Below are 13770 nucleotides of genomic sequence, written 5' to 3' on the forward strand. Positions count from 1 at the left end.
CCTTCCTTTTATGCAACATAAGCATATCAACAGATACTTTGCCCTATGTGATAGCAGTTTATTTTAGTTTGTACAACTTATTTAGTGTTCTTATTTACCCAGGTATTAAAAATACTATGGAGTTCTATGAAGGTATACTATGATTATAATTAGTTTAAGAATTCTGCTGACCTAGTAAAGAGCACTAAAAGACCAAGCACACCTTAAACTGCACACCAAGCTGTTTTCTATTGTCCAGGTTGAATAACAGGAGATCAGCAGAATTTGGCTTCAGCATTGTAAAAAATAACTCTCATGGAATGCGTTATAATTATTGCTTGATTTACCATAGTGCCTAAAATGGCAAGCAGGATCAGGGCCCTATGATGCTGGCTTTCAATAAAAAAAAATTTCTTAATCAGCATATAATGCCACGCTAGAAAATGTGCTCTTATGATATAAACTTCTCTTTATTCTCAGTATTCCAATTTAACAATTCCCTTCTTTCTAAAAGCCTACTGAAATGACAGTATAATTAGCAAGGTTGCATACTTCGTCACATTTGTTTCATCACAGTGCATGATTATTGCTGTGCCCAGTGGGGTCAGGAACAATGATGCCTGTAGCCATGACATCCCAGAGTTACCTCCTTTCTGCTATGGATCCCTCAAACTCTTGAATATCGGATCTCGTTTTGCTGGTCCCAACATTGCTTTTACCATACAACTATTAACCAAAGAGATCGCTGCTCTGTGCAAATGAAGAGTGACTTATGCTTCCATAGCACATACAGCTCACAATGGCATTGGCACAGCATGTGTCTAATAGAAATTAGTGCACTGAAACTTGGCTGAACTACGGTGCAGAAGTCACGGAATTGAATACTTCTCACAGTTCCTTCCTACAGAGGAAAGCACTCCTTTGTCAACTCTTTCCCCTGATTCTCCAGCTTTTATCTCCCCTTTCCTTGTAGTAGGAGACAACATAAAGTAGCAACAGGATACCAAGCTAAGAGACTAAGGCACCGAATATATATTCTTCATGGAAGAGTGAAATTTATCCTGAAAGACTGTGGAACAATAGTTAAGCCACATAAGTAACTTGCTTTTCTGAGACTTTTCACACAAAAAAATAAAAAAGGATAAGCTGGCACATGACATCCTTGCTGAAAGTGAAGTAGAAAAAAATGAAAATGTGTGCACTTATTAATAGATGAGCATTGGAATGATGTTGGCCCAGCAGAACTCATAAAAATGAGAGAAAAACTCAGAAATAAAGATTCTGAAACTTCTGATGTTTTGCGTGAGAACAAATGGATGGATAGATTCGTTCCTACCACCACATTCCTTCTTTCAAGTATAAGGAATATGAAATCTTGCCAAGAAATAATATGCTGGTCTAAGGGTAATTAATATCTATGGTCTTTAAGGTAATTAATAACTAAAGTCTTTTGTGAAATAAGGACAGACTTGATTTGGAAATAGATGTTTTACTTAGCTGGTGACATACAAGAGAAATTGCACAATAGCAAAGGGTTAACAATGAATAAAAATAATTCTTTTGTTGCTCGTCTCTCCTCATCCTGAACCATATAGTAATTGTAAATTTGGCAAGATAAAGAGGTAAAATATATAATCTTAGGAGTCATTAACTCTTCTCATATCTTCATAATATAAGGATTTGTCTGCTCTTTATAACCAATGACCTCTAAAGTTTTTAAGTCTGCTTTGGAAATGTTCCCTTAAAAGACAAGTTGTTCATAACAGTAGTCCAAAGGGAGACAGGTGACATTTTGTTCCTGGGTTTTGTCTTGGTGAGTGAAAAGCTTAACTGTTTGTATCTGGTCTTCCTGGACAGAGACCTTGGAAGGCTTCATGCACTGCTATCGTAGGTGCCCCAGCTGGCCTTTGAATGGATTTATTGTTACCAAATTTGGCTGAAAGCTGAGTGGAAGAGGCGGTTGCCTGTTGTGGCCGATTGTGGGGGGCAGGGAGCAAACTGTCTGATGCTGCCTGAAGAGATGGGGGGGTCTCCCCGGATCAGGATGGCTCATGCCCATCTTCTGCCTGACCTCTCTGACAAAGTGATGATTTCACTCCTAGCCCTGAGCGACCACCAGATAGCACCAATTTAAAGAACAAGTTTTCAGAATTTCCATTTCAATTTTTAGTATTCATAAATGGTGCCGTATTTTGAAATAATGAATCACGCAAAATATTTAAGCATTTTACAGGGTCAGCATTTGGGACCACTGTTCTCCTTTACTCACAGTGCTGCTACTCGTGCTGTCTCACGCTGTCTTGGTACCTTGTTCACATGCACATTTCTTTGCATCAGAGTTGCTTCCCATAGTTTTATTCAACATCCCACAGATGCACTCACCTCGTATAAGAACACACTAGCCCATAGCTCTTTAATGATGTAAATCATTGATTTGAGAGAAAATAGAAATAAGGACAGGAGCTCACAAGTGTTAGTCCAGATGCTGGCCCAGTTTCCCAAGCAACCTAATCTGAAGAACCATTTTGAAAACAGGAATTCCCTTCTTTTACCGGGGCTAACTGAAGAAAACCTCACACGTGCACCTTGCTCGCTTGCGGGGGGCGTGATCCGGGAGCTCTTCTGCATGTCAGATGCTTTGTACGTTTCTGTTGACTGCTGGTGGTGATATGGGATTTTGGGAGCGGGCAGGGGCCGGGGAGGGGAGGTGGGGGTCGCTGGGCGGGCTCTCCTTGCACTCTCCAGGGTGCTGACTGCAGTGAGCGTGCTCTGGAAGGGAATAAACCCGAGGGTGCTTTCAATGTACCAGCCGTTGCACTTTCCCCCTCTTGCCATTCCTATAATCTGAGGACAGCCACAGGAACTGCAGTTGTGGGCAATGCCATTGGGTGCATATACAGTGCTCTTATTATTTCCAGACCGAAAACTGCATCCTTCAAATGAAGGCACTCTTTTTGTCAACAGATAGTTTATATTGGTATCCTTCTTACCCTTCTCTTTGGGTTGCATCTTCACCACGTTGCTCAGTGCTTTAAGCATGCAACACTTAATAGCAGTATTGTACCTGCCACTGCAACCAGCTCTTCTTCCCTTTTCATTGCACAAAACAGCAGAGTTTGCCTGAATACAGTGGATGGTTGGGGTAACAGAAAAGATGAATGAAACAGAATAAGTAAAAGAGGAAATATCATAAAGTCAGTTTCAGTTTGGGATTGTGATATGTCTGTTGCCAGTGTTTTTTATTTTAAAAGAGCTGGCTGTTTTTTCCTGTCCTTATGGTTGAAGGTTGCTGAACTGCTTTTTAACCAAACAGTCAAAACTAGAATTAGACAGAGACTAAAAGAAAATTTCAGTCCATATGCTTACAATTTTGATGAAATTTCAAAAAATTAAAAGGATGGGTTTGGTGGGGACAGGCAAACTGATCTGGAAGTTGCTACCTGCTCCCCCTATAATGATCATGTGAATTAATTAATGAATATTTCCACCAGGTGGATAGACTTTGTTTAATTAGAGGCAGCATAAGAAACATGTTTTAAAGTATAAGATCTAGCTTAGTTTATGGGAGACTGACATTTCTTCACGTCACAGCTGTTACTAATTTCAGGCATTTCTTGAAGAAATTGCATTTTCTGTCCAGTAGCACATTTTCTTTTCAGTTTGAACAGAGAGAAAAAATCTGCATAACTGAAGGAATCAATCTTAATTTCCTACAGCAGTTCCATCATGGAACCGAGAGATATACAGAGTTGTTAGATGCTGCTCTTGTAGACTATCTATATTAATCTATATATCTATATCTAGTCAACCTTGTAGTCTATCTATATTAATACTGAAATAATGGATCAGTGCCTATATGCATAAAAGGCAATTAGCACATGTAATAAAATGCTACAATATATTTTACATGTCAAGCTTTTGGGAGTGAGTGGAAGCCCAGTGTCACAATCTGCTATCCAATATCATAGTACACAAGTCCTGATAATCTTTATTTATCTTCAGCAAGTCCTTGCAAAGAAGAATAATGGTATTCATGGTGCACGTTACATGGATTGCAAAATGCTCAACAGAAAACTGAACTAAAACATATTTGCAAAAAAGGTATTACCACATCTTCAGTCTGCAGCTCAAAAAGTGCAGAGAGTACTGTTAGTGTGAACTTGGGGCTCAAGGCCTGTGCCCTGTTCCAAGATCCCTCATTACCCACGGTAAGCTTTGGTTTACAGTCCCTTGTAAGACCGTTGGCTCACCGGGCTGGGAAGCTCAAGCAGAAAGCAGGGACTGGCATTTTGCCCCTTACAGGCAGCCTGGGCACAACCAGTTCAAGCCACACAGCATGGTGAATTTGTGTCCCAGCATGATTACTGGTAGAAAAAGATTCTGTAGCTAAGCCAGAATGGTACGTGGCACTCAGCATAGTCTAACTTTTAGGCACCCAGTTCTGGAAGTGGAATTCACAAACCCAGGGCGGATACTTAAGAGCACCGCATGCAGAAAGCTTAGATCCTGAGAATGGAATTTGGAATGAACAGAGGAACGCAGGAATGTTTCTCAAGTCTCATCTGTTATTTACCATCCAAAATCTTTTCTAGCATGTGGGTTCCGTATTATTCCTTTATGTTTCTTGCATGACTGATTAATGCTTTTCTTCTGAAATACAGCCCCTGGAGGAGACAGTGATGGTGCTATCAATGGAAAATGGGTTTGGTCCTGGTTTTAGGGTAGTCTCCTGAGAAGTGTATCCTTGTCAAAAAGGGTTCAAATCTGCATCTCAAAACCAGACATTTCCCTGTGCCTTCCCATCCTGGCCTTTCAGTTATACATTATCATGCTTGCTGTGCCTAGTGCTAAATACAGTGCTGTCAGTGTGGGGTAGATATGGTCTGAGCACGTGGGCTGCATCAGGCACATCAAGATTAAACATAAGATGAGAAGTGAGCCCAGTCATAAAAGCCACACTTTTGTATATATGCAGTTGCAGGGTGTTATATGCATGTATAATTTTACCAGTGAAAATTTCAGCAGTTAGGCATTCCTGAAATCATGCATTGCCATTTCGCATAAGTCATAAATTAGTTAGGTGACTAACTGCCTTTTGAGGGTTAGACCCAAAGATATGATATACTACTTTTAGGGAGGGTGTGAAGGAATGAGTTTATGTCTTCCACAGTTCAGTCTAATAAAGTCTTAACATTAAATCATTATCTTTTCCTTGATAGAGAAATAGGAGGCAGATGCTATGGGTTCTGTTTCTGCAGTGGTTTCAGACCTGCTGCTATTATGTTGCATTTCTATGTTTGCAGTAAAGCTGGGTACTACTTTTCCCTCAAAGTAAACTGATTTTAAACCTTAAAATATCCAAGATCATTATTGTTAAATTTTTTTGGAAATGCTTTTTTCCTACATATTTCAGCTGGTTATTTAGAGCTTGGACAGTTATATTCAGGAGAGGTCAGAGGTGAGAACAAACAACAATTTTTGCATTTGGGAAATTACTGTCTGGAAAAGTTAATAAAGCAGAGAAGGTATTCATTGATGCAGAAGGCATTTCAAGGAAGAAGCATGAGCAAAATCACGGAGAAGGAGTTCTATGGCTCCAACCAGGTATTATTCCTTCTCAGTGGTTCACCTACAGCACTATCTGGAATATTGTGTTCAATTCTGTGTACAGTGTAAACAGAGGGGCTGATTTTTAGAGAATTAAAAATATAACACTGATCAGACTATATTTATCAGAAAAATAAAGGAACTAAGAACATTTTTTTTTCAGTGTGGAAATATAACTGGGAAACTAAGAAAGTAACTTTCTGTGATAATCTTTGCAAGGAATAAGAGGTCTCAGCCCCATGAACAATTATGATAGAAGTTGAAGACTATGTAAAATGGCAATATTCCCCCACTGCCAGAACAAAAGATTAAATGATTACCTCTGTTTCATGCTCAGCCACATGATTGTGGAAAAGTGGGAAACAGCTCATGTTCAGAATGCTGGCATTTCAGACAACAGTCCATTTTCTGTTACAAAAGGGAGAAAAAGAGAGAAATAGTAGGATTCATTTACTCCTTCCCCATTAGAAAGTTCAACAATAATATGAGGAATTTGATGCTGGAGTGGTTATGTTTGGGATTCTCTTCCTCCCCAATTTAGTAAAAAAAGAAAAGAGCAGTAGTTCAGAAGGGCAACAACAACAGAGAACTCTGATTTTCCATTACGTAATGTAACATAATAAAGTGATGCTTTTGGTTTTGCCAAAAATTTGATGGAAAAAACCAAACAACTGAAGCTGCCTGTTTAGACTTACTCAATATGAAAGGCTGCTGCAGAGCCTCCAGCTAGCTACCAGCAACACCTAATTCAAATTTTTAAAAGATGTGAAGTAAGGAAGTGCCACTCTTAACCCATTGCAATTAAGTGTATGCAGATAAGAAAAGGACTGGGAGGGAAAGGAGGATGATCCTCAGCAAAATTAAGCTGTTGCTTGTGATTGCTGGTTTTGATAACAGGAGGAAGCACAAGTAACTCCTCTCTGAAATTGTCAAAACTGTTGCCCACTTCTTTCTCTGCCTTTTTCAAGGGCAGCCATATAAGGCAGATAAAAGGGAGGGACCCTGCCTTACTCAGGGTGGGACTTGATAAGCTGGGGGCAGAGCCAGGCAGCAGCTCCTTTCCCTGCACCTCTCCAGGGAGTCTGCTGTATGGAGCTGAGGGAGCAGCAAAGAGAAGGAGCAGGACATGCGACAAAAGAAAGTGGGTACTGTTTGCCAGCTGGTTTCAGGTTTTTCTGTGCCTTATATTTGACTGTGTGGGATCCTCTGTTTTGCTTAAGTAGGCTAGCAAATGTGTTTCAGGTAGCTTTGTTTGCAACTGCTGGGTAGCCAACCTTTGCTACAAGCACTTGTCTAGGTAGCCTCAGCACCCTGAGATGAGTAGTACAGAGAGAGTGTACTTCTGATAGGTGTTTCTTATGTTCTTCTTGTAGATTGGCTTGGATGAAGGGTTTTGTGTTTTAACTTTTATTGTTTGGTCCCTACAGCTTTTCAGTGATAAGAGAACTGATGAGGGAAAGGAAGTATTTCTCTATCTATCTGCTATAGGACTAATGTAGAAATGCATGTCTGCCTTAACATGACCAGTGTTAAGAAATGAGCACATTGTTACCAGTCCACTACTCCATGTAAATATTTTGTGGAATAACTTAGAGGGCTCTGTTCAGAGGTACTACAGTGGTAGTTCATCTGCTACACACGGGGATCTTTAAGCAACACCAACAAATAAGCTTTATTTAGAAAGATGGGGTAAAGGCTGAAATTCTCTCTCTCTCTCTAAATTACTCGATGCTGCTGAGACTAAAGTAACTCAAAATGTGGTGTGAGTCTCTTCTGACAGAGGAGCACCCAGCTGCAACTCCTAGGCCTGTGGGATTTATATTGTGGATAACACAGTACATTACAATATGATGTTACAGACATAATTTTGACGTTAACATCAGCAGTGCTTTGAAGTTAAAGTCATCTCTCATGATACTTTTAGTATTCTCATATTTTCATAATATTTTCATTTTAGCTAAGCATTTTAAATAAGGAAGCTTTTCATGGTAGTGTGTAAGAAGTGAGGCAGTACAAAAAATGACACTTCAGAAAGACAGCTGCTCTCAGTCTCACAAAATGATTAATATTGCTGCTAAGTATCTGTGTATTAGCAGTAATTTAAGTCTGCCCCGTGAAATATATATTGATCTAGAAGAGCCTTGTTTTCTGTTTTCTCTAGGTACTTGCTTGAGAGTAGCAAAGTTAGCAGCCAACATTAAATGGCTTGAAGAAAATCAAGAATCAGGCCAGGAGTTTTTGATACTCTCCCTTGTAACAATATTAACCTCCCAGTGACAGTTATCATTAATGGCATCCTCCTTTTTACACTTGAGAAAAATTGTTCCTGAGTACTGTGGACTGCAAAGATCAGATCCCATGAGGTGACTGAAATAATTTATTCAAGTCTTAAAATCTTTCTGTAACATTGGCACTCTAGATAAGGTCTCTTGAGGTGTAGGTGTTGAAGTTCAAAACCCCAGTCTAGTGTTTCAGGCAACAGCAAGTTTATAACTTCCAGGAAATTTTCACAGTTCCGCCTCTAATCAGGACACTTCAAGAACTGCTCAGCTTAAAATAATATCATAGTATCAGCTCTCAAGACAACTCTGCTGCTTTACTAGTGTTATGCTATTTAAATCGTTTTAGGCTTCCTTCTTAACAAATGTTAACTTTGAATCATAATTTTCTTTCTTCTTCCAGAAGTCTTAACCTCTTTCCTTTCCCAGCCTCCTGTTACTTCTGGTGTCTAGCATATGTCACTAATACTTTTTTTTTTTTTTTTTATATATTTAATTTCAGAGGCTGTGAGTGACAGCAGGTGACAGGCTGACAGCTCACACTTGTGTCCCAGAGAAGCTCTGTGATAACAGTAGAAAGTCATCTTACCAGCTGCTGGAGAACACCCTGGGCAGGGAGGACATACAATACCTTCTTTATGATTTTAAATATTGATCAGGGTTAGTAATACCTGTGCATTGTTACAGAATGTCCTGTGGTAGTGGAGAAACTGTTGGGCACCTGATGTATAACCGCTGTGGACAGGTTCGAGGTTCCACTTCCCAGCTTAGCAGTCTGAATGGAAATAGGAAATCTGCAGCATTGCTGGAAGTCGGAGGGAACCTACGCAATATGCAGTATTATTCCGTGGCGCTGGATCCAGAAACCCTGGTGAATAATGGATCTGGGATTCTCCGTAACCCTGAGGAAGGCACAAAGGCTGCAGCCTTGACAGAAAGCGAAGTCCACGGGGCCTGTACGACAAAGTGTTTCCATAGCCATTATTTAACTAAAACTAGTACGCAGAGAGATGTCTACAACTTCCTGGAGAGGCCCAGTGGATGGAAGTGTTTTATCTATCATTTTACTGTGTAAGTACCTACGTTTTCACATAATCTTTGGTGTAAGAAAAGTCTGAAACTGTCCACTTAATCAGCCAGAAATCATCGTACTTGAGCTCCTGGGCTGAAAACCTGTTGCATGAGTAATCCCATTGAAAGCAATGGAGAAGGCAGTTTCTCAAAGGAGCAGCTGCTATATCCATTAACATTTCCAGAAGAGGGCTTTTTATTCTTCACTTGATACTTGTCTTCAGAGCTGTACACTGTATATTTGATATTTCTGAGGGAAAGTTCTATATTCTTATGGCAGTTTTTATTGCTCCTTTAGCTGCTTTACATTGTTCCAGCTTCAGACACTGCAGTTCTTAGAATGAGATGTGGATGGTTCAGCTGTGATCAGATACATCACACTTTTATAAGTCTGTTTTGCTCACACTGAAGTGCCAAAACAAGTAATTTGTTGGACAAACATATAACATTACTAATTTGAATTAATTTACAGTGATGAACACATGAGTACAAATTTAGCAAAAAGTTTTTCATTATGCCTTGTATGTATTACATGCAAGGAGGACATTAAGCTTCCATTTAGCCTTGTAAAACAGTGGTTAATGTATTAATACAGCTGCTACTGTTTTCTTTGAGCTGCTTATGGTATCTGTCAAGTTTAGCAGGACCTCAATTACTATTTTGAATGCTGCTTAAAAGAATGATAATTTGTCATCTTAGCTGTAGAAAGGGTCCAATTGTGCTCTCACTGAGGCAAGAGGAAGTTTTACTGGCTATAGTGAATTCAAACTGAGCCAGAAGTCCTTGCTTTCTTTTATAAAATTAGCATATGTCATGAAGAAATGCAGAGTTTTGAAATATTCTGTTTGTCTCAGATGAACTTTTCTATGGGCTGACTGCATTTTGGGAAAACTATTATCAGTGACTGCAGTCAGGCACTGCCCAGAGAAAGATATGGTAATTATAAGAATTAATCATAATGCTTCTATCTGGCATAAAATAGATGGTCTTATTAATATTTTCTTCCTTTCACCCCTCAAAATCATATATGGATTTTTTGAAAAGGATTTTTTGATTCATGAAAGTCTGCCAAGTAAAAGGATAGGGCCTCTTTCAAGGACTATGCTTATAGTATATAATAATTCCTAAGGGTTAAACAGATGTAATTTGTATAGATTTAAATATGTGAATAGTCATGATTTAAGCCTATGTGAGGTTAGGACTTATTAATCTTGCTAAAATGCATTTGTTTCTTCATCTGTGTTGTTTTAATCTCAGACTAAGGTTGACCTTTAATATGTACTTATATTCTGCAATGGGCATTTAAATTAAAAAAAAAAAAAAAAAAGAAAGAAAAAAAAATACATATACACACACATGCACACGCCTGCCGTACTAGAAAGTTGGAGAAAATATTGGTATTACTAACAGAAAACTCTTCTTTTTTTTTTTTTTTTAAACAATACAAGAGTTCCTAACTTAAAGAATATGTAAATTGACCTCTTTTTAAAAGCTTTTGCTTTGAGATTGCTTGAAAGCAAAATTTTTAAACATAGTTTTTGGCCAGCATTTTGTCCTAAGTATATTCGCCCTAATAATTATCCCAATAACTACATGGGGCGTTCATTTATATAACAAGTTTTGGGAAGAACATACTATACAACATTAGGTATCATTAAAGATAAACATTGTTAAAGCAATAAAGTGCTAATCTAAAATATAATTAATTACAGCTTGTTCTCATTATAAAATTTATTTTGAAAAAGTTTCACATGTTATATCTGTGGTTTTGGGGTAATTTATGTGGAGTTGACCTGATAGGGATGATGACTATTTTCATAACAAATCCAGTCTTCCAAGTATGTAGCTGATATTTGTGTAGCCTAGGGGAGCTGGATGTGCAGCATCCCTTCATTGTTCTTTCGTCCTTCATATGCCACTAAGACCACAACACATGCACAAACTTGTGGGAAGTTTCTATCCAAGAGGGACTGGAGTCTGTTCTGATCTGGAGCCAGTTCTGCGAGAAAGAACCTAACTTTCCAGAAAACAGGCAAGGCAAGGGAACAGCGAGTGCTCCAGGTGGTAACCTTCCTCTTTCATTCTGAAATTAGCAAGATAATCTCATCTCGTGTAACATCTGTAGTTGGCCTGATACTTCAAGTTTCTTTTAAGGGAATAAACTTAAGGAACTTTATAATGTGTGTTAAAAAAGGGAATTATTTTTGCCTAATTAAATCTGGAATTAGTATTATTTTAGTGGAGTTATTCCAGGCTAAAACCATGGTTTCAAAACAAAACATTTGAAGCTGTGAGTGGGTTTGATTGACAATTCCCCCACTCAGTCCTGAAAACCTTCTCACTTAGGTAATTTTCAGCTTCACTGGAAGTACTGTGAAATACTTAACTCCAGAAATCCCCAAGAACAGGGTAGAGGACAAGGTAGAAAGAGGTTGAGAAACAGCTGTGACATGCAATAGCAATACATTGATCTTAACCAACCAGTTCTTGCAGCTATGGGAGAGCCTCAAGGTATTGGATATCGATATATGTTAGAGTCCAGCTGTTTGCCATATGGTCCTCAGTCCAGAAAAAGAAGTGTGTGCCTGGCTTGAATTTGACTTCTGAACTCAACTATGCACTTGTTTAAATTGCACCCACATGTCAAGATATTAGGGTATTATCCTCATATTTTATCTTTTGAATGAGTAGTGCAATATGTATTGGTGATGAGTTATGTATGGTAATGAAATTACTTGGCAAATCCACACATTTAAATCATTTAGTTGTAAGTGGAGCCTTATTCATGTGATGAGTTTACATTTCTGAAACATATATATGTTTAATTACAACTGGAATAGCTCAATTATAGTCTAGAATATTGTGTTCATTTAGCTAAAATATTGTGTTCATGTACATGTGAACTGAGTGGGGAGGGGTGAAGCCAGACAGTTTTCCTAATAATAACATTATTGACCCCCATTTAGACACTAGGTAACAATGAAATAAACCAAAAACAGAATCTAGTATCTGTGCTTAAAGTGCTAGAATGTAATTTTGGTGAGGAGTGTTATGCTGCCAAGTCTTTGCAGGCCACCTTCACCATAGGCAAAGGGTGGAGATAGTCTGGCTTTTCTGCTTGTAGAGGCACGGAACCAGAAGTAGGAAGGTGCAACTCAAGCCTATTGAAAGAAAAGGATCACTAAATGTGCACCCATGTGGGCTCACATGTTGGTGACTGATAACAGGAGAGCAGCAGTATGGTTTCACTTGTGTTCAGGGAGAAGAGGTAACTGGTTGCTGTCATATGTTAATTTGTTCGGAGTGTGAGTGATAGAGGCCACCTTGTGTCAGCCTAAGGCTGGAGTGGAGCCCTGTGCTGCGCAGCCGCACCACCTCGGGTCCCAGCAAAAAAACCAATTGAGTTTGCACTGAGGCTAACTGGCTGTATATCTCAGCAAGCAAGGTGGATCCGTAGTACCTTTTCCCCTCAGATACACGCTGTTGTTTTTACTTACTACAGTCCAGCCTCCTTGTCCTATCTTTTCCATTTTTCTGGAACATCCAGTGACTTCTAATATTGGCCTTTTTGGCCTTTTCAGCTGCTGGCTAGGTAGCTGAATTTTTTAGTTAAAAGCTGGAAGCTTAGAAGGAACCTGGGAGGGTAGCTCTTGGACTAAGAAATGAGGAAGCAGAACAAACAGCTACACTGATCAGGGCTGGTGAAACAGGGACAGCGGAGAACCTGGGGGCAAGAGACAGAAGGCTGGATTGGATTGTCATAGAAACTGAGAATGGTGCCAGCGATGCTGAAACTGGAGGAAAAGCAATACAAGAGCAGGCTAGCTTGAAAACAGAGAAGCAGACTTTAGGAAGGACAAAGAAACAAGGACTAGCAGCTTTTGGAGATCAGAAGGCTGGATAGACACGAGGAGCTGGAACTGCAGGACAGCTGAAAATGGTCAAGAGGCTCAGAGAGAGCCACTGGGAGGAAGAAGGGGTAGGAGATGACAGCTGGAAGCTAGGGGAAAGAGGGAGCGTGGAATTCATGATGGGAGAAGGAACCTTTCACCCATAGGCAACTGGTTTGAATCTTGTCCAAGTCAATAGTGAAGAAGGAATGACTGTGGGGAGATACAAAAGGAGCTGTTGGTCTCAGTCCAGTTCTTAGCAAACGGATGTCAGCATCACCGCTGGAGTTAGCACAGCTGGAAGGCTTGCTGGCAGTCAGTAGAGAAACCACAGGCTGGTTGAAAAGGGAGGCAAGTCTAAGGCAAGAGGGAGGCCCATGAGAGGGACTCTTAGATTGTGTTCTCAGGCCTGCCACTTTCTTGTCGTGTAACACTGTGAAAGTTTAAGTGAGAACTTGCAGCTGTTCCAGGTTGCTTTGTGCTGGTCTGGCCACTTGTTAAATGAGTGTTAGACCTTGTTCTCATTTAAAAGTTACACCAATCTTTATATCCCATAACTTCCCATGGGATGGGGTGAGCCGATCTAACAGCCTATTGCTAACAGACCACCTCCAGTTCTGCTCCCCTTATCCGCCTTATCTATTCAGTTTGCTCCTGCCAGCTCTAGTTGTCCTTGGCTATCCTTGGATCACTGAGCCAGTTCAATTTATTAAGCCAGCAGGAAAAAGGGGATGGTCTTCTGTCAAGTTAGTAATACACATTCAGCATCTTGAAGTACTGTCCACTATTGTTCTCTTAGTGCTCCTAATGGATCATAATCACCTGTTAAATTTAATATAAAATTGTATGGAATAATTGCAAAGTAACACTGCAAATCATCTGGCAAGTACTGCGGACCACCTGGTTTGACTGCAAAACATTTCACAAATGCAGAGTTTGCCTAG

General features: G+C 39.6%; 1 protein-coding gene across 1 annotated transcript in view; it reads left to right on the plus strand.

Annotated features, from left to right (window-relative positions):
- Nucleotides 1-8553: 8553 nt before the first annotated feature.
- Nucleotides 8554-13770, plus strand: part of LOC309589909 (potassium voltage-gated channel subfamily KQT member 1-like) — a gene marked incomplete at both ends in the record, with an annotated part of 511694 nt that continues 506477 nt past the window's right edge. The window contains one exon of the mRNA XM_082310623.1: nt 8554-8936. Within this exon, the coding sequence (XP_082166749.1) occupies nt 8554-8936 (383 nt within the window). The remainder of the gene's footprint in view (nt 8937-13770) is intronic.

This window comes from Platalea leucorodia (genome assembly GCF_965183815.1).
Source record: "Platalea leucorodia genome assembly, chromosome: 4".
In the NCBI taxonomy this organism is placed as follows: Eukaryota; Metazoa; Chordata; class Aves; order Pelecaniformes; family Threskiornithidae; genus Platalea; species Platalea leucorodia.